At 47.5% G+C, this 24090-nt stretch overlaps 9 protein-coding genes across 9 annotated transcripts; 4 read left to right on the top strand and 5 right to left on the bottom strand.

Moving 5' to 3' along the window:
- Window positions 1-29: 29 nt before the first annotated feature.
- Window positions 30-2954, top strand: E1B28_013068 (uncharacterized protein; the record flags this gene model as incomplete). The annotated part of the gene is made up of 8 exons (XM_043158213.1): window positions 30-609; window positions 672-901; window positions 960-1324; window positions 1376-1829; window positions 1878-2075; window positions 2176-2341; window positions 2395-2766; window positions 2818-2954. The coding sequence occupies 8 exons, from the start codon at window positions 30-32 to the stop codon at window positions 2952-2954; spliced, it is 2502 nt and encodes an 833-aa protein (XP_043003557.1).
- A 579-nt stretch (window positions 2955-3533) lies between these two features.
- Window positions 3534-5037, top strand: E1B28_013067 (uncharacterized protein; the record flags this gene model as incomplete). Its single annotated transcript, XM_043158212.1, has 4 exons — window positions 3534-3810; window positions 3862-4322; window positions 4378-4884; window positions 4933-5037. The coding sequence occupies 4 exons, from the start codon at window positions 3534-3536 to the stop codon at window positions 5035-5037; spliced, it is 1350 nt and encodes a 449-aa protein (XP_043003556.1).
- Window positions 5038-5313: 276 nt separating this feature from the next.
- E1B28_013066 (uncharacterized protein) lies at window positions 5314-5805 on the bottom strand (the record flags this gene model as incomplete). The annotated part of the gene is made up of 2 exons (XM_043158211.1): window positions 5314-5693; window positions 5766-5805. The coding sequence occupies 2 exons, from the start codon at window positions 5803-5805 to the stop codon at window positions 5314-5316; spliced, it is 420 nt and encodes a 139-aa protein (XP_043003555.1).
- Window positions 5806-9568: 3763 nt separating this feature from the next.
- E1B28_013065 (uncharacterized protein) lies at window positions 9569-11480 on the top strand (the record flags this gene model as incomplete). The annotated part of the gene is made up of 5 exons (XM_043158210.1): window positions 9569-9773; window positions 9826-10068; window positions 10128-10538; window positions 10588-10719; window positions 10768-11480. 5 exons carry the CDS (start codon window positions 9569-9571, stop codon window positions 11478-11480), a joined length of 1704 nt encoding a protein of 567 aa, XP_043003554.1.
- Window positions 11481-14211: 2731 nt separating this feature from the next.
- Window positions 14212-15062, bottom strand: E1B28_013064 (uncharacterized protein; the record flags this gene model as incomplete). The annotated part of the gene is made up of 4 exons (XM_043158209.1): window positions 14212-14358; window positions 14417-14512; window positions 14564-14766; window positions 14819-15062. The coding sequence occupies 4 exons, from the start codon at window positions 15060-15062 to the stop codon at window positions 14212-14214; spliced, it is 690 nt and encodes a 229-aa protein (XP_043003553.1).
- A 608-nt stretch (window positions 15063-15670) lies between these two features.
- E1B28_013063 (uncharacterized protein) lies at window positions 15671-16842 on the top strand (the record flags this gene model as incomplete). Its single annotated transcript, XM_043158208.1, has 2 exons — window positions 15671-16019; window positions 16073-16842. The coding sequence occupies 2 exons, from the start codon at window positions 15671-15673 to the stop codon at window positions 16840-16842; spliced, it is 1119 nt and encodes a 372-aa protein (XP_043003552.1).
- Window positions 16843-18306: 1464 nt separating this feature from the next.
- On the bottom strand, window positions 18307-20655 carry E1B28_013062 (uncharacterized protein; the record flags this gene model as incomplete). The annotated part of the gene is made up of 7 exons (XM_043158207.1): window positions 18307-19028; window positions 19087-19287; window positions 19345-19413; window positions 19463-20068; window positions 20122-20237; window positions 20293-20418; window positions 20480-20655. The coding sequence occupies 7 exons, from the start codon at window positions 20653-20655 to the stop codon at window positions 18307-18309; spliced, it is 2016 nt and encodes a 671-aa protein (XP_043003551.1).
- Window positions 20656-20778: 123 nt separating this feature from the next.
- Window positions 20779-21153, bottom strand: E1B28_013061 (uncharacterized protein; the record flags this gene model as incomplete). The annotated part of the gene is made up of 2 exons (XM_043158206.1): window positions 20779-20853; window positions 20911-21153. 2 exons carry the CDS (start codon window positions 21151-21153, stop codon window positions 20779-20781), a joined length of 318 nt encoding a protein of 105 aa, XP_043003550.1.
- Window positions 21154-22585: 1432 nt separating this feature from the next.
- E1B28_013060 (uncharacterized protein) lies at window positions 22586-23552 on the bottom strand (the record flags this gene model as incomplete). The annotated part of the gene is made up of 5 exons (XM_043158205.1): window positions 22586-22985; window positions 23042-23089; window positions 23153-23233; window positions 23299-23337; window positions 23398-23552. 5 exons carry the CDS (start codon window positions 23550-23552, stop codon window positions 22586-22588), a joined length of 723 nt encoding a protein of 240 aa, XP_043003549.1.
- Between the last annotated feature and the right edge of the window lie 538 nt (window positions 23553-24090).

Below are 24090 nucleotides of genomic sequence, written 5' to 3'. Positions count from 1 at the left end.
TCCATCCTCCACCAGCCCACACCTTCGACATGGTGTTTGGCACGATCACCCGCAGTCCAGGAAAGAGACGGACGAGAGCCAAAGCAAACAAATGCATAGTAATTCCAGGCCATGCTAGGAGACGCGAAGCAGCAACGGCGCGCATAGCAAAACTCTTGGCTGCATTGACTAACCAAGTGTCAGCAACCGAGGGAACTCAAGACACGCAAGGAACCGTTAATGAGAGTTTCGGAGTCTTAGATGCGGACGTGGAGGGAATGGTGTGCGTGAGCGAGACAGTTGATGAGGTTGAAATGGATGGAACGGTGCTCAACAACGGCAACATTGACGCACCAGATACTGAAAACACGCCAATATTACGGGACAATGATCCAAATACCCCGTCCACTGAAGACTCCTTGAAAACCGCCAATGCAGCACGTCTCAGCAATGCTACACTGGTTAATCTACGCTGGAAACAGCTTCTACCTACCCTCTTGGACTCTCTCCTGCTCTACCGAAACAAGTCCATTCACACGGCCGACCCGCTGTCCCTCGCAATATCCTATTGCTGCCCAAGTGGGATGTGTATGATCAAGGAGTCGAGGTTACGGTGTTATACATTTCTCAGTGAGTATATCCGACGACATTCGTTTCTTTGTATAGCCCATCCAACTAAACCTAACTGACAGGCTACCAGGACCTCACAGTTCCATTTTGTGAATGTCAGAGCCTACCGCAAGTCCTCGTTCAGCACGGTCTCTTTCCCGCTTCTCCCTCGCAGCCACGGTCGGCGTTTGCAATCGATTTGTTGGACTTTTACCACATCTTATGGCGTCATTCGTGTGATGCTATAACCTCGTTTTCTGCCTCTCTTATCATGATGTATAAACGGTGTGGATTCGACTTGAATGATCAGACGGTATGCTCTTCTACTCCTGCAATGTTGTCCCATATGGACTAAGATTTTGCCTACTCAGGGTAGTACGCAACGGGATCCTATTTGTCGCCCCTTCGGCCCTGCCGTACAATGGTACGATTGTCTCCAGGTCATGCTAGACCGGGAGATGACCAGCATCATTGATAGATGCACGCCCAATCCGGAACCTCTTCCATTTACTCCTGGACCCGATCTGTCTTCCTGTACACGCGAAACCCTTCCTTCAGGTCCTACCACCACACCGTCATTCAACCCTACTTCTCCTACTCTCTCAACCTTGGACACTGCTACATCGACGCCGTCGCTAGATACATGCAGACTATCCAGCAGTAAGTGTGCTTCAATCCTGCAGCGCCTGTGCCCATGCTGTTTTGGCAGAGACAAATTCGGACGTTTGTTTGACGAGTAAGATCCTTTCTAATCATAAACGGCTTGTAACTGACCTTATGATACCAGCGGTGGAGATATCCACGTCGCTTTGGACGGAAACCTGCACCATCGCCAGCTAGCGTCTGCGGGTGAGGGCATTCCTTTCTACACTTCCGAATATTTCCTCTCCAAGTCGTATGTCGATGATGTGGGAGAGCGTGTCACAGCCGCTCGCCAAAAGCCGCCACGGCCTCGCAACCCAAAGGTCCCAGATGAATCGATTGACCAGTGTCGCGAGTCATATTATGCTGCGAAGGGAGAGTCGAAGCATGGAGCATCGGAGATCTTCCGTGAGCGGGGCCTAATGGGTCTTGTCTGTCGGCATGATGTACCCCTACTCGTGGCTTCTATCGACACCCCTGGAGAGCAGCAGAAGTACGCTGTAGCTCTCCTTGAGAGGCTTTTCTCCCTGGTCCCTGAATCTGCAACTGTAGTCACATTGTACGACATAGGGTGTGTTCTGGATAGAAGTAGGAGTACAGTGAGTTCGTTTTTTCCTGTCTTTACGTGGTTGCTCACAATTTGCAAGTATGCCTTACTTCCGGAGGAATATTCCTCCAGGCTCATTCTAGCGACAAGTGTGCTGCATGCGTATGGCCACCAGTGGCCATGCCAGCTTAAATACAATCCACGTTTACGACCAGGATTAGGCTTGACTGATGGAGAGGGAACTGAGAGACTATGGGCAGCACTACGAAAGCTGATAGGTCTAGAACGACAGTCTTCGGTAAGTCGCTCCCATTGTAACTGGTGTGTTTTCGTTGAGACTATCGCAGGCTGCTCGTCGCAAATGGCTCCTTGATTGATCCCTACAACATCTTGCAGAGGATCGACGGCATGAACTTGGGGTATGGATGACCTCCAAACTGCACAATAGCATCCAGCTCAAAGGAGCTGAAGCTAAGAGGACGTTGGCGAAAATCCGAATCCCTACGATGGAACTCCGTGATCAGTGGCGACAACAGCAGGAAGTGCAGACCTCCGTTCGCTCTTGTATGTAGCCTTGTACTTCCTTCACTTACTTCTATTTGACTTTAGTCCTTCAGATGCACCCCTTCGACTGAAACGGGAGCTGGGGAAGGTGCTTCAGCTTCAGTCGGAGGTTGATGCACTTGAGGAAACGGTCGCTGCTACAAAATATGCAATAAAGCACTTACCGTTCGCATCTGCCAACGCCCTAGCCACCCTCCCGTTGCTTGAGAGTGCCCATACTACACTCAGAGCAAGGGCTGAGGACCTTTACCTCTCTCTCAACATTTCGGAGGACTTTCCGGAACTCAAGAACATTCCATTTGAATACCTACAACTCCTACTTCTTGCACGGGACCTCAAGATTAACATTCGAAAGCGTTGCATCGGCACCTTCTTCGAATGGGACAAATTAGACCGCGCTGTCGGCGGTCGCGACTTCGCTCTTGGTAGGTTTTATGGTTTGTTGGTCATGTTCTACTGCTAATGTTGTTGTTTAGGAACTAAGGCTCATCAGCTCACACGAAAATCAATTTCTAAGCGGGCGCCGGCACTCCAGAGTGCAATTAGTGATGTGCGGGCTCGGGCTTGGCCTGAAGCCTGGGCTTGGGCTCGGCTTAGGAGGGCTTGGGCCTAACAAAATCCAAGCCCGAGCCCTGAGCCCAAGCTCCGGGCTCTAAGCCCTCAGCTTGGGCCTGAGCCCGGGCTTACTAAGGAAATTTTGTATCAAGGCCAAAGCTTCATTATTTAGGTTATTTAGTACAACTACACATCTAGAATACTTTAAGAGAAGTGGTGGTACTTACTATTGGCAAGTGCGGCAGCAGCAACACATGTGGGAGGTTTTCCCTGGCAGGAAGTATTGATAATAAGGTTATGAGGAGTTGGATATTGTGTATTTGACTCGAAAAAAAAATTGAGCTTTTTAGTCTGTACAAAGAATTATACAGTCTTTAGTGACTTGTCAGCTGCATAAAAGAAGTAAAAGAGCGGTTACTAAAAGCCCGGGCTCAGGCCCAAGGCTTGGGCTTTCCAAACCTCAAGCCCGAGCCTTGGGCCCTGCAAAGCCCTGGCTAGGGCTTGGCTCGGCTTGTGAAGCCTAGGGCTCGGCTCGGGCCGGCCTAGGGCCTGAGCCCGAGCCCGCACATCACTAAGTGCAATCAAGAAGTACAACGAATATTGCGACAAGTTGAAGATGCTACACCAACCAACCTACATGATACCCATCCCAAAACCACTTCCAACCACCTTGGCGGCGCTACGTGATCCGGAATCCTCATCCTTGTGGGAGGATGTCTGGATTGCTCGGTCAGACAACGACGTTGCCCCGCGATGGCTTGTTGACAAGTCTGTTCGCTCGGGTATACGAGCAATATTAACCCTTGATCGATGTCAAGAGGAAAGGTCACGGCTTCAGCTCGAAGCTGACAACATGTGCTGTTGGTACACCCAAGAGATGATAGGTATCAAAGCGGCCTCCTCTTCCGCTCAATGTAAGTCAATCTCCTTACTGGATTGTGTCTATGCTGAAAGTTTATTCACAGATCAAAAGTACAAGACATTGTTTACCCTGATGCTACAGGAACATACACAGCTCGCCCTCCGATGGGCCAATCCATTTCTACCCCTCTCACGACTCGACGAAGACTCGCCGCACACCCACAACACCGCCAACCCCATAACTGATCCTCCTGCCTCCTTTCCATCTCTTACGACTCCTCCATTGTCAGATAGTACACATGGCGGAAATGACGTGGATGATTTGGACCTCGGAGAGACGTTTCAAATAACGCTGGACGTGCCAACTGCTGACCATTATTTGATGGAGGTATTAGATGAATCTAGCGAGGGCGAAGAGGAGGATGACGAGGATCATGATGACGTGAAGGAGATCGGTGAAGGTCAGAAACTGACGGCCGATGCAGTGGATAGCAGGAAGACGGTTACTGCGCTAGCACCTTCAGACGACCATGTTATACGACTTAGGCTTGTATGGGAAGTGCCAGTAAGTTCGTACATACTTTATCTTATGGTCCTCTTACCCAAGGCAATAATTTTAGTCGGACCTTCCCATCGACTCGAGCCTACTACCTCTCATCAAGACCTTTCCACATTGGCCAGTAGAAGGCGGGCAAACGTCAAAGCGTCTAGCGATCAACAATGTTTCGGGGTTCCGACACATTTTTCAAGCCGACGAACTGGCCCGCATCGATGGTAGTACCCAACAACTCAGCGGAGACTGCATAAATGGATGCGCCGCTTTACTCCAGGATCTGCTCTCTAGAGACCTCGCAGCTTGTGGTACCTCGTTAGGTGCACCTCATACAGCACAGCAGGTAGCGATTTTCTCGACGTACCTCATCCGGAAGGTCTTCGATGAACAAGGGAATGCTGGCGTTTGGCGGTTCTCGAAGGTCACAAAATATTGGTCAGCTCCGATATGGATCCTGCCCCTCCATGACAAGGAGATGGAGCACTGGCTAGTTGTTGTCGTATCTCTGAAGTCGCAACATGTACAGCTGTTTGATAGCTTGGGATCTCGGAGAATCTGGGACAACTGGCTTCCGGTAAGACCTCCGTTTCTGCAATTCTTTCCACTCTGATCCTTGGTATAGAAGGTTGAGCACGTACTTTCTCGCCTGATTGCTGCTGCGAACGAGCACGGGCACCCCCTTGCCATCCGGATAAGTGACTGGATTGCGCAACCAGCGACGGTATAACATTTTACGTTGTGACTCTGTATCCACTATCTCATCATCCTCAAAGCTTCAATGTCTCCAGTCAAACGGGTATGACTGTGGAGTCTGGATCTTGTATGTCATGGCAGCAGTGCTACGTGGAGGGATGATACCAAACACTACAGAGGAGGACATTACTACGTTTCGTTCGTTACTTGCACGCCTGGTTCGTTATCTCCCACCATTTGTATAGATACAACCTTGTATTCTCTCGGTATTCTCTCGATTGGCTAATACATTGCACCCTCGCACTACCTGTTATCGCTGAAACCACAATTCCTTCCTTGCGTAAGCCTCCTTTAGTGCGTTGTCCCCCATGGTAGCCATACATTGAAGCTCTTCAACATATGATATCACGGCGCTGACTTCTACCTTCATGGTGTGAAGTGCCTGAAGCTCCTCGACGGCTCCCTCTGCTCTATAGACTGAATCCCAGCAATGCGTGAAGAAGTCGTGCCATTCCTGTAAGATATCTATTTTCTCTTCAAAGAAAGTGGGTAGAAGATGAGAACCGTCTGGTAGTGGTTGGAAGTAGTGATTGTATAGATCCTCGGCATATATGTGAGGTGCGTCGCGAACGAACTTGCGGAAATCGGAGAACATTTTGTTGGCATCCTTGATGATTAGATTCGATTGCTCTAAAAGACCCGTTCTATCGAGAAGTTGTGTGAGTAGGTTCTTGGAACTGAGAAAGTATCGGATACACGTACCTTGTAATTGTACTTTCTGCACCTCCTTCGCTCTCCCCATTCTCCCTTCATTCCTTGGCCTTTTTGAGCTTCTCGCGTTGCCTTTTTCTTGTTTTCTTTAGGTATCCGTACAGTATATGTGGAAGGTTATAATACCTTTTTAGAGCTTTTTGTCGTTCTTGATCTTGTTCCGCTTTGCGTCTGTAGAGAAATAAGGTATGTTGGTTAAAGAGACGGTTAAAGAGACGAGAAGACTTACTTGTAGTAGCATCTCTGAGATACGGCATTGTGTGCAATCCGTTTGTCCTCTTTGGTGAAGTACTTCCGTGGGCGAGGCATCGCAAGACGTTGTGGTAATAGACAGAGCATCTCTTATGCGTGAGTTGAGCTTGGTCTGACCATTCCGTTTTCTGACTTTTTCATCCACACTCTGTAGACTGTCATTCACTGAGATATTTCAGTAGATGATCAAATACACATACCTCATGCTAAATCTCCATTTTCAAGGCATACTGATGACTGGTACTCTCAGGATGATAATTGTATGTTGCGGAACTACCGGCTATCCGAATGAAACCGGTTACCCGAACAACGGTACAGTTCTCGAAATAAGGTTCAAACACCTCCAAGCTTATTTCGGAACCGTCACCGTCTCCTCCTATCGACAGACAAGAAGAACATACAAAAATGTAAGTGTATTTATATCTTTTTGATGGATTTATCGGTCGACTTACTGATTAAATCCGATGTCTCCGTCATTTTTCTAGTGAACATACCAACAACAGGACATATGACAAAACTCAATCTATGTCATCAGGATCCGGATTATCAAACACTCTCCTTGAGCGCGTTCACCCGGATCATCGCACCAGTTTTACATCCAGCGTTGAGCGAGGGCAAAGAACAGGTTATCGAGTTTGTCGATGCAGCCATGGATATTTGGTTAGGTGTTTGGCCAGAAGAGCGAGAAAAGGTTCATTTGGACGACTTCGAAGCAGTCAGGGAGGCAGAGCTGGAACATGAAATGAGGATTGAACTATTGAAAAAGGTGCGCCGGTTGGTATAAGCCCTGAATATTGCATGGATATTGACTTCCCTTCAGCGGATTGCCCATCTCACCTACCAGGAAGCATTTGAACTTCACAACCGCCTCGTAATTACTCGAGCTCAAGACATCTACCACGGCATTCCATGGAAACAGGTCTTCCGCAAAGTATTAGAGGACAACAGCTAGGCTATCTACAAATCTCTTCATGACAAACAGGCCGATGAAAAAGCCCGAGAGAAAGAAAGGGACAGAGAGCTGGAGTCGAAGGATCCTGAGGAACTTTGGCAGGAATCATTGGCTGCGCTAGTAAGGGCGCTGTACCTGGCAGCACCTCACCGTTCATACTGATTGTAAGTGGAGAAATCCATTGTACAACTCTGTACAAGGTTCTGTATGTTGTGGCAAATGTAAAATTCTTTATACAATGTTTTTCTTTTTTTTTTCCTGCACGAAGACTTGAGCGCTAAGCGTCGTTAGAAAAAAAACGTGACTGGCACTTCTATGTTTTTTTCCCCCTTCACCTCCATGTCGTCTCCTGAGGCACTTCAACTCCCTTGTGCACACTCCAAACCACGGTTTAGTCCACAACTGTGCGTCAAAACACTCGTAACTAAGAATTCTGCCACAATGTAGAAGCCTGTAGGAAAGGTAGGACGAGATCCTTCTACCGATATATACGACTTCTGACAATGTTCTACTTTCATGCTTCTAGCAGGTCCGCCACCTATAAAACCCGCTCTGCTTCCTTTTTTTTTTCTCTTACTGCTCTCTTCCAATCACTATCACCACGATTCAGAAAGCAGTCGCCTCTATACTCAAAAAGACACGGCCTATTCCGTGTCAAAACGCGAAATCTATTCGACCACCCACTACAATACTTTTTACGCGAACACCTTTCAACGCGACTTGACGTGACAAATCATCTTGATCGGTATGTTTCGTTCTCCTCCTGGCTCAATTTCCATTCTAATTGTCCTACAGAATTTCTTGAACGCAAATATTTTGACTATGCAGCTACCACCCTCTCCTCAATGTGTCAGCAGGTCCTCGACCGATGACTACGATGTTGCCTTCTCTCAAGACATCACACAAGAAATTTTGGAGGGATTGAATGACATTGAAGCGCGCGAAGAAACACTGCGCAACGACTGGGTTGTCACCTCCATCCCCGCAGAGGACACACCTATATCTGGTAAACGTCTCTTGTCACCCACGAAAAAAGCCCCCAGAGGTATCCACGAGCTTGCAGCGAGACATCGAGCAGAGGCCACTGCAGTCCCCGTATCTTCACCATCACCTGCTCCACCGCTACCACCACTGTCCCAACTAGCACCACTGTCAGAGCCCTTGCGCTCTCCATTTGTATCTTCTACATCTATGCCAGCTGGTCATCCAGTAGGACCGGTACACCACTATGTCCATCCTTTCGCCTCCTCCCCACATCCATATTACAATCCATCGCTCTACAGTCCTTCGGGTTCATTATCTATCCCTGGGTATCCTGTCCATCACCCAGGATATCCACCTCAGGCTCCAAACTACATGACAGCACCCTCTCCCTTTTCAGCAGTAGCGAACATCGTTAAGGCAGAGGATTTCAATCCTCCTGTTACTTCCTCCCCCCCCCCTCCGGCCCTGACTGCTGCGTTGTCTCCTCTCACACCACCCCCTCTGGCCCTGACTGCTGCGTTGTCTCCTCTCACACCACCCCCTCCGCCCCTAACCGTTACGTCGTTGTCTCCTCTCACACCACCACCCATTCCAGCTCCCAGGGCAACCACGCCATTGTCTCGCCTCATGCCACCACCTGCTACCGCACCTGTTACTTTTCTTGAAACAACTCCCTCGGCTCCTCTTCCAGCCGGCCGCTCGACAAAGGCAGATACAAATGCATTGGAAGAACTTTTTGTGGAACTAGATAGTCTGCTCGAGAAGGCAGCAGAGCAACTTAACTTACCACCAGATGTCCTCCTTAGTCGATACCTCTCCCACGATAGTCGTGGTAAGGGTACCAAAAAGGAGAACCCCTGGAACTCATATCAACAGTGGGTCCTCAGCAATAAGGACGTGCTCAAACAGGAGATGGACCGACTTCCAGAAGATGCAAAGTGGGACGGTGAGTACAACTCATCAATCTGGTCTATAATACTAACAACAAGCGGTAGGCAATTCTCATCCAACAAGTGAACAACTCGCCATCACATTTTCGATCTTCAAAAATGTCGTTCGGGATTGGGATGAAGTTCTCCAGGAAGCCACGTCATGGAGGTTGGCAAATCCCATTCAACTCCATCGTTACCGCCAAAGGTCCTTTGAAAGTATATTTCAGAAGGTCAAAGCTATGGTAAGAGGTTGATTTACACTTAAAGTCGTTACATTTCTAATACAGGGTTATATAGATGGATATTGCAGACCACCGTTACAGCTTTAGCGGTGTCGTGATTCTCTTCAGCAATCTTGTAAACGAAGATCAATCATTGGCTCGTGTTTATGCAACATCCAGAGTGAAAACAGTAGGTCGTGGACTTCTTCAATTGCGATAATATCTAATTCATGCCTTCAGTTTGCCGAGGATTGTTGTTTGACCGACGAAAACAACCTCGTAGGATATATGAGGTCTCTCGCCTAGTATGTGGCAGATCTCTCGTCTCCCCGTCCAGCCATATTCTGACTATTAACATATAGCAATAATGTGCGCCGCGAGATGCTTTCATCAGAGGTAATGGCACTGGTAGAACAGCTGAACCTACCATTATGACCTCTAGATGGCCAAGCAATGACTCCTACCGCTACCACTCCTAATGCTCCACCTCCTTCTGCACCTCCTTCTGCACCTGCATCAGCTCTTGCCAGTTCATCTGAACCCCTGCCGAGAACTCAATCAGATCCTTATTCGACGCTCCTCGGTGTCCACGTTCCAAACTACCCAAGCGATGCAAAGCTAACCAATGCAGCCAGACAGGCCGTCGTGAAGCGTGGATGTAAGTTCTCAGTCGCCTTGTATCTCAACGATCCTTGCTGATAAGTATGTAGCCGATGCCGGATTTACTATTGATTCCAGGAAAGTACCCTGGAAGTCGTTAGACAGCATGATGAGGACAGCCAGATTTACAGTCGTGAACTACCCGCTGTCGGTCCTAGCGCCCTGGGACCTACCACCCGCTGCCGCAAGTAAGGGTATTGGAGGACTTAGTAAATCTTCCCGCATGCTCATCGTGGCTGCATGCCACGAAGATTGTCAATATCGTCTCACATTTGTTTCCCATCCTGATTCCGGTATGTCGATATCTACTTATCTACCTTGTACTTGTAAGCTTACAGTTTGATGCACTCAGATATCATAAACAATGTAGTTCTGATACTCTCCTATGCACCTGATTGTGCAAACAAGATTCATCAAGTCTTTTATCGTGATCTCCCGGATCTCGAAGAGCGGGGTACGCGTGCCAAGGGCAAGGTTAGAAAGGGGAAGGCTAAACTGAGTGCCGAGATGGTCTCCGACTCAGAGGTGGATGAAGAAGAAGACCAACTCATCAACGACAGCACGCCGACCAACATAACGTGGCAAGGACAAATTCATGAGGATGAGACACCTACTGCCCGACCTCAGCGTGTCACACGCTCCAAGTCTCAGCCACCTAGAGCGTCTCAGAGCGCTTCCACTACCGGTCGAGCAAAGTCCCAGGCACCAACTGAGTCCCCCAAGAAGGTTTCGTGGGAGGAGCCATTGTCAGCCAGAAAATCGAGTAAGTCATCTATCCTTCATTATCGTGACACGTCTAATGTTGATTCAAGGCTCTAAGCGTGCTACGGGATCCAAAAGTACTACGACCGCCTTGGATGACAGTACCCCTGCATCCACGGCAGGTGACGGTATATCAGAGGCCAATCTCGGGACTGGGTTTACGGCTCTCCATTCTATCAGTAGTAAGTATTCGTTCTTATCAGATGTACTTTCCACTGAATGTTGTACAGTCCTCTGGAGCAAGTCCGATCTCAAGCCACCAATTTCAGCAAATGATCTCGGCGATGCTATGGGTAGCAAGCGACAATCTCCTTCCCTCGTGGACGAGGGCCGAGCAAAGAAAGTTCGTCTCAATGACAGTTCCTCTGCTCCCCAGCCACCATCCACTCCTCAACCACCATCCATTCCCCAGTCCCTATCTGCTACAGGACCTACTGGACCTCCAGTAGCTGGGATACAGCACGCCTCCACAACGTGGCCGAGCGCTCCTCAACCTCATCTGGCACCGCATCCGGCACCACATCGGTCCCTTCCCCATCAGCAAATGGAGGTCCAATGGCCCTCCAACACTTTCTCCCATGTGCAACAACATGCCGTTGCTACACCACCACCTCCAGGGTACCCGTTCATGCAACCCCCAGCACCGCAGGTACCCCCCGAACATCTCCGTGCATTAATGGCCATGGCAGCAGCCTCTGGCTTTCACCTCCATCCATACCCCCCTGCCGGCCATCTGCCGCCTTCTGGACAAGCTGCCATCTACGGAAGTGGACACACGTATCCTGGATCCGGAGGCCTTAATCCCGGGTATACAGCATCGAGCTCCACTGGCACCGTGTATCCGGTCCCTAATGCTGCAACGTCCTCGGAACCTTCAGAGACTGGCTCTAGCAGTATCAATGGAGGTGATGTCCAGTATCGGTGGGGAGGAAATGCCAACTGAGGGCCGAGTGTACGAGCGGTAACATTCCCTGCTCTCTTGTCATATGATACAATGCTTTTACTACCCTACCTACCTGTTGGTTTACCACTACTTCTGATCCCTACCGGCTGTCATTCGTTTGTACCACTGTCGTTTACCTGAATTTAGTGTTGTCCGACATTTCTGAGCTCTTGCACATGCTGCTGGTAGTAGGATGTAGGACGGTAGCTAGGGAGGTGCAGATTTAACCTACAGAAGTCAAAGGCCTTCTGGGCCCGGTTTCTCACGGCTTTTTGGGGGGCCTGACAGGCCCTTACGTTAGCTGTCAAACTCCTGCCTGAGGTGTTTCTTGTTGTCAGCATCGAGCAACCAGACTTTGCACATCATTCCAGCACCATCCGGTCCAAGAAGCCGTCTATCCTTCGCTACCACAGCGGTTGCGGGGATCCCGGGGTGGGCAAAACATTCCCAGAATGTATTTCGGCCATTGATTGTAGGGGTTGGGATTGATAGTATCAGCACTACTTTTTAGAGCGGGAAAAGAAGGCAGGCTTACCTCAGTCAAAATGAGAATTCACAAGTCAGGTATCGAACTGACCCCGTATATCCGTATGGCGCACCACAGAGGCCGGTGAGACAACGTCAATATCGAAAACAGTGGGTTTCCGTAAGAGATGAGAAGCTCAGGAGGAAAGGTCTGAACAAGACGAAACTAGGACCCTCAATGTTGCCGTGGACGCAAACAGGGTTTAGTGAACACAACTTGAGCTCAGCCGGCTAGAATGTTGCATAGGGGGAACATTTATGAGTGCGACTGAATGAATTCAATCATGTCCGTTCTTCATCTGAGCGGAAACGGCGATAAACATTGGCGACATCAGGTGGTAGAGAAAGCCTGGATGAATGAGGAGATAGATCAGATTTCTTCCCCCAGACTCGCTACGGCTAACATACCTCAGCTTCCTCCCACCCCCTAGGAAACCCTCAAAGTCATGACACAAACATTCTTCTCATCATTCCATGCAAAATTCCACGTTTCAAGTTATAAGCAATCCGGCTTCCGATAGTCTGAGGATAATCGATAGACAAACAATCTGGTCAGTTAGCCAGTACACCACAATTTTCCTCGCTATCCAAAAGAACTACTGTTCTCGCTGCTCGGTATAGGAAACTTGCCCCATGTCAAGGGCGACAGCGATTTTTCTTTTTTTTTCTGGAATCGCTCTTCACTTGGCGATGTACACGGTGTCAAGATCTAATAAGAAAATGAGCCAAGTTGAAGGTGTATCTAGACAATTGGAGGCACATGTACCTCTGTTCCAAGTAAAGAGCCCTAGGAATTGACTCTTGAGAGGAGAACACAAGTGACCTGAGTCTAGACACGCGTTTAACACAATGACGGACAGTGGACCCGTCGTCGGCGTTAGGTAATTCGCACAGTTTCGAACTGACACCAACCATGATGCCACATGAAGCCCAACTTCCATGTCGAAAACGGTGAGATTTCGGATGCCCGAGGTTTCGTGTGCAAAGCTCCCAGCCAACTCCCAGCTAGTCTACAATTGAGACACTCAACATATCCAATGTCAAACTCTATCATCTCATCTACCACTTGTGGTAATCCATCTGCCGTGCCTACTTTTCTGCACCTGCTTAAGTACAACCTACACCCAATCTGCGCTCTACATCTTTTCAGATCCGTCGTCAAATTGTATATCTATTCTCTTCTGATGAATCAGGTCTAAATCAGACACAGCTTACCACTTATGTCCTAGGGTGTTACTACCTATCAGCATGGGTAGATACAGCGCATCAGTGGTGATTTCTCAGAATAATTCGTGTCCATACCACCGGGGAGGAACGACTCTTTCTCGCATCGTGCGAAGAGAGTCCATTGTGCTACAAGACTGGTAGATTGGTGATAAAGGGGCTCGTAAACCAGACGAATACATGTCTTTGGCAGGAAAGGAAGGCGTGATCAAGCAGCCAGCCAGCCGACAATATTCTACATGATACTCATATGTGTTTTCACACTCTGAAATTTCCATATCTTGTTATTGTTGATTATAATCAGAATTAGGTCCACGCTATTGCGCTCTTGACTGCAGGTGCTCACATGGCGTGGAATCAGTGAGCATCGGAATGGACTGGATTCATGACTGGAACAGTGTCCCACACCTCTGTGCGTGCGCTCTTTTCCTCATACCAGCACTGGGTAGCGCATACATCGCGAATTTCACCATAATTTTTGCCATGATTTTGCGGGGAATTCATGGCTTTTCAGAGTGACATTCACCAGAATTTCACTATTGAATAGTGAATTTCATGGTAAGCAAAGGCGAAAATTATATGGTGGAATCCGCGACCAAATTTAACGTTTCGCTCGATAGGTCAGAGTTATTTTCACCTTGGTTCACAGTGAAAGGTGCCCAGAATGATTTAGTGTACAGCGGCCAACGGTGATTTCCACAGTAACTTACATGGTATTGCTCGTAGATTTCAGTCAAAAAGGATATGAAATAGTTCTTGATTAGAAGTGAATAGTACTATTAAAGGCAATGATATACATGACAAAGATTACTCGGATTGAAGCGACATTTCACTCGTCCACAGGATCTAACGGGGGTGCATTGGCATCATCTCCCCCATCGCCTGCCCCACTACTGACACCTTCCTCTTCGTCATCCACAATCTCGCCATCATCCGGATCCCCATAACTGTTCTCTTCATCTTGTCTCTGTGCTCTCTCGAGTCACTCCATCCGTTTGTGGTAGCGATAAGTCCCCAGTGTCTTGTTCGTGCGCGAATAAGTCTTGCTGTGCTGAAAGAACGAGTGTACAAGCATCTGAGAGCCCCAGTTGTTTTTCAATGTTGCAAGAGCAGAACACTCGTTTTCAATCTAAAAGATGTTGATTACCTCAGACTTCATGAACAAAAGATAAAGATACATAGCTCACCGCATTGTATACTTTAGCTAATTTTTGCTTATTCTGTGACTTGAAATCCAATTTGTCGTCGAGCCATCCACGTTCAACGTATTTTCGGGTGATATTCTATGAACTAATGAAGTTAGCGACCGTGTGCGTGCAGAGATGGAATCATACCCGAATAAAATTCCACTCAGCGTTGTGTTCCGGCCCCGATAGTCCAAGTACGTCCCGAAGGTCTATGATCTTCATGTAGCTTATCGCTTTAGGGGGTGGAATATCCCTGTGTTTGGGCTCGGAAGTCTTGCTTGCTTCATCTTCCAGGGCTTGCAAGGCTTGCGTGGCGGCTTGTGCAGAATTTGTGGCCTCTTGAAGCATCCCTGAAAGCAAATGTTATGGTCAATGTCAACAGTCAGTAATTTTCAGACATACTTTTCAGATTTCGAGTATCCTCATCATCATCGGAATGAATCAACATCACCGTCTCTCTCTTCTCAGCTTTTTTCCAGCGTCTCTCCTCTTTTTCTCTCCGCTTTTTCTCTTTCCTTTTTGCTTGCTCTGCTGCAGTTTCGGAGGCCTTTTGAGTGGACTTATGCTTGCATTTGTGAGAGGCAGTGGGCACAAGGTTCTCCTTGACTGGGCGTGAACCTCTCCTGTCTGGAGAGCGGGGTGTCATAGCTATCGTTGGAGATGAAAAAATGATACCGAAAATTGGGTGGGGACTCCGACATGGTGGTAGGAGGAGAAGTTAAAATAAGTTAAGAAAATTTGATAAAACTTACAGTCAGCTGACGTCGTTGACTCCACCTGTGGGTGACAACTGAATATTGCCTGTCTGTCTCTTGGACCTCCAGCGACCTCTATGGCTCCTCAATGATGTTGAATACTCCAAAGCTCCACCACCTACTGGCAACTGCGTACACAAGCTCCCACATTGACGTACTCAATATTCAAGACATGCTGACGTCTTCATATCTTTCCCTCAGTAACATTACTATTGGCTCCTTGTTCTTCATTGTCACTATCTACTCAGCATATACAAATTTTATGGCTCGAAAAACTTGTGCTTGTGGTTGCAGCAAGACCAACCCAACTGCTCAGATTGAATGAAATCATTTACATGGGCGAGCGCCGATCGCTGCTCTCGTTGCTCAAGCTCGCAATAAAGCGATCAAGAAAGTACGAACCTCCTTCCCTGCGGCTTTTGGAAACAAAAAGAAGGCCCAAATTTCGGCCACCATTGCGGCTGAGGGAAACCCACCATCCTCGTCGTCATCACCTGTCATGGCCAGCTTCAGTACTAAAAACCCGGAACCTCTGATCTCATCTCCCAAATATGTCAACACTCCTAATCGTGATCCATCTCCTGAAGTTGACGACGTAGAGATGAATTATGATAGAATGGAAGTCATGAATGTTTTAGATGAAGAAAGCGGCAGTGGGAATGATGGGCATGATTCCGATAATTCCAACAATTCTGACGCTAGTGGATTGAACATGGACTGCAATGATGGATTTGGGCTTGACTCTGATTCAGAAGAAGAGGTTAGTTCCATGGAGAATCCGTGGCAGCAGGGAATGAGTGCAAGTGAAAGATTGGAGGAGGTTTCCTCTCGAAACTTTGCAGAGATTGGTAAGTTCAAGTTTATTATCGGTTAACATGGTCAAACTGATTCCAAATTACAGGGCATGATTTTGGTATCTACGACATGAACAACATTCGTGCATTTAATTATAAAGTCCAAACAGCGCTCGGTACTAATGATTTTGAGAAGCTTTTCCCCAGTTGGGTGACCTTCCGTCACTTCAACGCCTGCAGACGCGAGCAGCATTTCTCTCGGGAGTCTCCCCTGTCTCATATAATTGCTGCATCAACTCTTGTTGTTTGTATGCAGGACACTTCGCCAACCACCAGGATTGTCCTTATTGTCACGAGCTCTGTTACGATAACAGAGGGAGGCCTCGGAATACCTTTCACTACCTCCCCCTCATTCCCCAACTTGCAGTATTGTACTCAAACGAGGAGATGGTTCAGAAGATGGAATATCGTGGGTCATATCCCTACGGACAGGGAGATATGGAGGATTACCTGGACGGGTCATACTATCAGCAGTTACGGCGGGAAAAAGTTGTCATCAATGGTCAGGAGCTGCCATATTCATTCTTTGATCAAGTTACGGACATTGCATTGGCACTGTCAACTGACGGTTTTTGTCCATTCAAGCGGCGAAAACAGTCATGCTGGCCGCTCATCCTTTTCAATCTCAACCTTCCCCCAACCATATGATTCTCCCTCACCCACATTATCTGTCTGGGCATCATCCCTGGTCCCCACTCTCCAAAGGACTTGGATTCATATCCTATACCCCTCATTGAAGAATTGTTGCGGCTTGCAGAAGGCATTTCTACCTATGATGTGCTGCGTGGGCGTCAATTCATACTTCGCACATACCTGATTTATGCATTCGGAGATATGCCGGCTATTTCGAAGCTCATGCGAATGAAAGGGCACAACGGACTCTATCCCTGTCGTGCTGAAAAAAATAGCAGCGCACCTCGTAACCAACTTCAATGTCAAGGACGCAAAGACAGGTTTAAGGTTTGTACAGCATAGCAACATGGTAGAATGGGGAAAGCTACGGCTTGAGGATCACGAAGTGATAATTCACTCTGATAGGCTTGTTTGCCGAAGTGAAAAATTGGGCTCTCGCAATGCGACTTTTGTATATGTGAGTGTCATCCGTTTTAAACATGACCTTTTATTACAGCCCTTTGCATAAATAATAACGGTATTGCTAATTTGTTTACAGTTTAGAGCCCAAGAGGATCGTCTCAAGCATAGGCGGAATGGCGAGGATTTGCAGTGGAAAGATGGATACGGTAAAGTTCTCCGTTTATTTCAACTTGATGTGCCAGATTCTTTCCCGCTTCCCGTTTCTCGCAAATCACACACACTTCTACTGGCCCTTATCCATCCCGTACAAATTCTTGGGAAAGACAAGCTTCAAAATGTATATTACCGATGGGACAAATATTCGACAGCTCCGAAGATTTTTGATGTTACTTGCATCGAAGAGCTTTGTGGGCGCATTCCAGACAGGGGGCAGTGCGCAGTAGTCAGGCAGAGGAGTCCATGTAGTCCTAAAATAACACTTACCAGTATTAGTAGCCCTCCCTATTATAATGGGCCTTATTCTAGGGATATCCCTGCCCATGGTAATAGCGTGCTGGTCCATTCAATAATAATCGTCTGCCCGGTCAATATTAATGATCAGTCGCCTTGTTCGCAGCCTAAAAATAATTGGGTGGTCGGTCGGTCAGATTTCACCCACCCATTCCACCCAATGATAATGTGCAGTTAGGCATCTGGAATCCGCTTGCCTATTCCACTCAATAATAATGGGGACGGTGCACGTTTCTTTTTTGCTCGCCCAGCCACTGAATAATATTGGGCAGTCAGTCCGGCTTTTCCCCCACCACCCGAATGGGCTGCATGATTTTTGTACTGGCCCAAAATAATTGGGCAGTCCCGGCTTAGTTTTCCCGCATCCGTCGAATCTCATACTTTCCCCTCACCACCCCAGTAAGGGCAGCGCGTTTTTGGTCCCAGCTCAAAAACATTGGGAAGTCCGTTTGTTTTCACCACCACCCGAATATAATAGGGCAGTGCCAGCTGCCCGATTTTGGTCCCGGCCCAAAATAATTGGGCAGCGAGTCCGGATTTTACGCCACCCTAAAATAATTGAGCATAATTATCACCCCAGTGACTATCCCATCTTAGTTCAGTGTCAGATTTAGACGTTACTTACACAGCTACCAACTGCGGCGAAGGTACGCTAATATTTTAAAACGCAACCGGAGGTCAACGTTACATCAACACAGTAGCTACAAACAGTCCAAGAACTAAGGGCAGTACCATTCTACTTCGTTTTCTTGGCCCTATCACCCTTTCCACCCCTAGTCCCTTTGCCCTTTGACTTCCCATTCTCTGTTTCCTTGACTACCGTCTTCTTTCCCCCCACTTTTTCAGCTGATGACAACGATACCATCACTCCACCTTTCTTTTTTGCCCCCCTGTCCTTCCCAAGATTGTCCGAAGCCTGGACAGTACTGACAAGTTCCGGTTCTCCGAACCGTGCTGGTTTAACAATGTTACGGCTGGGCTTCCGAGCAGCTATGAGCTCCGATGGTAAGAGACCAACCGCTGCGTTAACTGCCTTCTTGCGTCGCTTTACTGGAGGTTGGTCAAGTTGTTCAAGTGTTGGCAAATTAGGGTGCTTGGAGCCTCGTTCGTTCTCTTCGCCACTAGCAATGGGTTTTTCGATAACATCATTAACTTGTTCTGGGAGCGGTGTTAGTGCTGGATGGGGTGACAATGGAGTAGTAGATGTGATGAGAGACAATGCTGCAGATGTGACGGTTGGATTTGATGGCGATGGCTGGGGCAACGTTAGCAGCGAAGCTGGCGGGGGAACATCGACTTTCGACGTCTGAGGTGGCATAGGTGGCGTAACAGTATCGGACAAAGCTGGAGGGAGAACATTGACAGTGTCGGTTGCCGGGCATGGTGAACTTGAACCTGCAATGGATTGCCGTTGCGCTGGATCGCCTGGACCAGAACGAGTGGGGACCAAATAACCAACTAATGGGATGTTGCGGTCAACGCAGGAATGCCGATAAAGTCAGCATAAGTAACATACCATTACCCAAAATAGAGCTACTCTGATCGCCTTGTTGTGGGAGCCTAGGCTCAAATGTTGCTCCCGAGCTTGCGTGAAAATCAACAAGTGGAGTAATGTCATTCGAATGCCCTTGTTGTAATGCAGACTGAATGCCACCAGGCGCCATGGGAGGAGTATCCTCCGCAGACGTGAACAACTTGATACCAGAGTCGAGCATTTCTACCAAAATCGATAAGCACGAGGTAGACAAATAAGAATCAAAAACATAGGACCCACCATTTTGCCATGCAACTCCATGGGTGTAGTATGGATTCCGAGTCAATTTCTCAAGATCTTCAGGACTGGCTAAACCGTTGTTAGTACCCAGCTTAAGAAGAGGAAAACTGTAACATACCGTTGAGAAGGGAATTCTCAACTGAAGTCATCGTGGCATTATCAAACATGTTGTCAACATTTGCAGATGCTAACCATGATCGGATCTTGTCTGGACTAGAGTTGGCATAGAGATCAACAGGAGATTGTACTGTCTGGATCATATTCCCTTGAACAGCACCAATCGGGTCTGAGGACACATCTGGTACCGACAAGGAAGATGGAGACAGGGTAGATGGATGTGGAGAAGGTAGAGTTGAAACGATCGGGTGTGTGCCTGTTGGAGGATATGTGGAAGCTGGCGATGTCGATGAGCTGGCACCGGTCGCTGCCTGTGACAGATGTAACAGTGGCGATGCTAGAGAGTCTAGACCCTGGTTCTCTGGATGGGCGAGGACCGAAGAGGATCCGACCGGAATTGGTGCCACGTTGGGCCTCGACTCAGAGTCTAGACTCTGGCGCTCCGGACAGGCTAAGTCTGAACATGATCCGATCGGAACTGGTGATGCCACGTCGAGCCTTGACTCATAGACACGAGTCTCGTCATTTGTGATGTTGTCATCGGCTTCAGCTGCCACCCTCTGAATATCGTCCTTGGAGACAATCCGAGACTTACAGAAATCAGAGGCTAAACAGATATGTAAGTTGTCATCGCAGTTTAGAATCAACATGTCTACTCACAAAACACGGCCTGACCATAGCGAACGCACATCGAGCTGGCTGCCTTGAAACCTTGAGGATCAAAGTCGTACAGGTCGGTCTTATTGAGCTTGGTGTTGGGGATAATTCCGGTGCAGCTGAAGAGACGGGATTGTGAGATGGAGAAATATAAACGATAGATGAGTCTCTCACCTCCTAACTACAATATCGCCATCGACAGCGCTTGGTCCGAAGACAAACATAACAACTCCTCCTCCAAACAGCTTTCCAATGGCGTCCGTAATTCCTGGGAGAAGATTTCTCGACTTGTTCCAAACCCTGTTGTAGAGACACGGTAAATGTTCAATCTCTGGGCACTCGAATCAAACCAAAACCTCACTCATAGTAAGAAAGGGCAGTTCCATCCCACTCCCCACGACGTTTGTATTCAGCTAATGCTTCTTTGTAGTTTCCTTCAATTTCTGACACGAGTGCATCTTTGAACTCTTGTGTCTCCGCCACCCACTTCTTCTCAACAAAACTATTCCTCTCATTGACTATAGCGACACCCGGCATATTCTTGATAGCCTCCCAGTGGGACTTGAAACCGGACTTCATTTTCTCCTCATAATATTTGGATTGGTAATATTGGATCACCCGTGGCTTTCGAGGTTGCGTAGCGGTAACTTCCTTCATTTCTCACAGGACTGCAGTAACGGCTGACGTATCCGTAGATTTGGATCCCCATTTGTGGCGAGCCCAGGCTCCAACATGCTATATAAGAATGTTAGCACCCTTCGAAAAACAATGAATAGGTGTGGAGGTTTGTACCAAACTGCACACTCTCTGAAACTCTGATCGACGCGCCAATTCCTTGTTTTGTTCCTCCAGGTCTGCGATGTTGTTGAGCTCAGCGAGCTTGAAGGTATCCGGGTCTGCGTCTTTGGGTTGAATGTCAAGGCTCAGTGTGCCCCACTTTTCCATCCACTCATCAGTAACAACACAATAAAACACGCTCGAATCTTTGTGAAATAGGTCCTTGTGTTCTGACGTCAGGTAAGTCAATCGATACATGTTGGAGTCGATGCTTCGTGACTTACTTTGTAGGATTTCAGCGTGTTCCCCTTGAACCCAGCTTACACGACCTCGAGGCTTTCCAGTACGTTTGCCCATGTTTCTAATGTTGATATGTTAATACATGGGTGAATGGGAACAGGAGACGTACGTGACAGTGAGTGTATTGGGACTTCAAATGGCAAGACGAGAGGACAGGCGAGAAGAGAACGAAGCAGAAGATTATAATGGGGTCAGGAAAGCCTTGAAACAGAGGGTACGCCTCTCGTATCCGCTCAATTATTATTGGAATCTCTGACCCCTGCGTATAGTTTCGGTGACCAGTTTTCGTATCTTGTTGCATGTTTGTCTACTTTTTTCTCGCAATTTTACCCAATTCTACCTGTTTAGAAGTCTCCTTACACTGTTAAACACATTTTTTCAATCGAAATATATACTTTATTATTATTTTTTGTTTCACGGACTTGTCGGGAAAGGAAGGCTGTCAGCGACCTTCTAATTACAAGGGAGGATCCGTTCCCGAACATCTCCTCACATCTACGTGAACGCTTCTTTCAGTGCTTTGAACTAACGCTGTTCTCAGATAATTCCAAGGCTGAAACTATGCAGAACTTTTACAGGTTAATTATTATTTTTTGTTCGGGAAAGGAAGGCTGTCAGCAACCTTCTAATTATGAGGGAGGATCCGTTCCCGAACATCTCCTCACATCTCCATGAACACTTCCTCGGTTCTTTGAACTAACGCCGTTTTCAGATGAAATCAAGGCTGAAACTATGCAGAACTTTTACAGGCCATTCATACCAGTCCCGAATATAGTACCACTTTACTCACCCCTCCTGATCTACCCTAGATCTTTGGTAGTCATTTGGTGCATGAACGAAAACCATTTGAAAGGCCCGATCACGGTTCTGTCGTTTCGGAAACGTCGATATAATGCCCGGCGTACGTCCTCAAATAGAAGCACGTCAGAATACAAAGACAATGGAATGAAAAATGACTTACTTCCTTTCTATAGACTGCGCGGATGTCGGCACTCTCGTTGCCAGTAGGATAGATTGCCTCAGCCAGATATGTCAATTGAAGTTGATGAAAGACCCAGTTGACAATGCAGTTCAAGGGGGACAAACTGGTTTGGTTTGGGGTCGGAGAATGTGTTTCGAAGGCTGCGATTTTTTTTTCGCGGGCTTGATGATTTTTTGCTGCTTTCGCCATTGAGCCGGGAGGGTGACAATGATACGCAGTTGATAGGAAGGTGTGAGTGAGCGAAGGTCATTGGGAGCTAGCTGATGGCACGGTATGAGAGAATGAGTGGTTGGGGTAGGTAGCCGATGTGAGGTACGAGGGAATGAGGGTAGTCAGTAAGAGTTAAATCAGATGTTATACCGCTCGCCGATTCCAGAGTGTGACAAGTACGACATAGTCCAAGTGTATCTACTTACTAAAGGAGAATCGGCCTTCGTTGTAGTGGCGCGACAAGTGCTCAACACCTATGATTGCCTCACAGTATAGATCACATAGTGCTTGAACTGCTAGATGTGCCTGCGTCTCCATCTCATTCACCCTGTAGTACGCATCCTCCTGACCAACCTCCTCCAAAAGCTTCTGTTTATAGTGTCTGAATTGATGCAAGTACTCCTCCATTACCTGATGCGCCTCCTCAAATAAATGGGTGCTGTTATTTCCCTTCCCTTCATCGTGACCGGCAATGTACTTGCGACATAAGTAGTCGCAGTATTCATGAAAACTCTTGTGTTTTCCATATAAAGATTGAACTTTTGCATAGAGATCTTGTGCTTTGCCTTCCCATTTCTGCACCGCTAGAACGATCGGCCTGCGGTTGTATATGTGGTGAGAGCAAATGGTTTTACATCCGCTGGGACAACGCACTGTTCTGGTAAAACCTTCTTTCTACCCTTCTGAGAACTTGCAGCTGGTCTAAATCAAAAGCAGTTAAGTCAGTTAATGATTGTGATACATTTTGTTTTCGGAAAAGCGCACGGGGGACACTGTGCTTTATTGTCCTTGCTCCACGAGCCCTTTCTCAACCTCTTCCCACTTTGTGCCTCTCGTTGCATCTGTCTGATTCAGGTGGTATAGTTAGAACTCGCCGAGTCAAGATATATTGGACTCGATAATTCACGGACGTTCGTTCTGTTCTCTTCAACTGTATTTCTGCTTTATGTCTATTGGAACGTTCACTCAATGTTGGCCCACAAATTAAAGAATAGCAGTAGAAAACATACTTGGCATAGTATCTAGCATGTTTTTGACGGTTTGCCTCGTTTTTCTCTTGTGCAGTGAAATACTTTTGTGGCTGAGGCATGAAAGTCGAGGTCAAGGTGTTGAGTAAGTGTGAGTGAAAGTCGGTTTTTGAGTACATCCAGTCCGACTTTTTCATTATGGGTGATAAGGGTATGGTTTTTTGGTAAATGGCAGAGAAAATCTTACCGGATCGAATGGTAGACCTTATAAGTCTGGGAAATCATGGTGCACTGTGGTATTCAAGGCATATGTTTGCCAAAATCTCACCCGGGTTCTAAGCGCCCACTATATTAGAGCGTCATGACGCACTCATCGGCATCTTACTTTCACACCTCACACTATGCACTGTGTTCACCGTGTTCTGGTACAAGTTACATAGTTACAGAGTACGGAGTTTCCACTCAGATAGGGTGACAGGTAAGTCAAAGCATCTCATATATAATCCGTGTAGATTTCTCCCATGTCTCTATCTTGCACACCGCTCGATCAACAACCGTCTCAATGTTGAACTCCCTTAACAGAAACGAAACACAGAATATCTGACTTAACGTCCCTTGACAGCAGATACGACTTTACCACGGAGGAGTTTTCAAATCCCAGACCTCAACCTCCGAATTCCCGAGCGGCGAGCAAGCTAAATGTGTAAAAGGTTTGGTTCCTGATTCTCCACCTTC

The sequence above is a fragment of the Marasmius oreades genome, chromosome 9, assembly GCF_018924745.1.
Source record: "Marasmius oreades isolate 03SP1 chromosome 9, whole genome shotgun sequence".
Taxonomy (NCBI): Eukaryota; Fungi; Basidiomycota; class Agaricomycetes; order Agaricales; family Marasmiaceae; genus Marasmius; species Marasmius oreades.
Note: the sequence above shows the minus strand (reverse complement) of the source record. Positions and strands in the feature narration are given on the sequence as shown.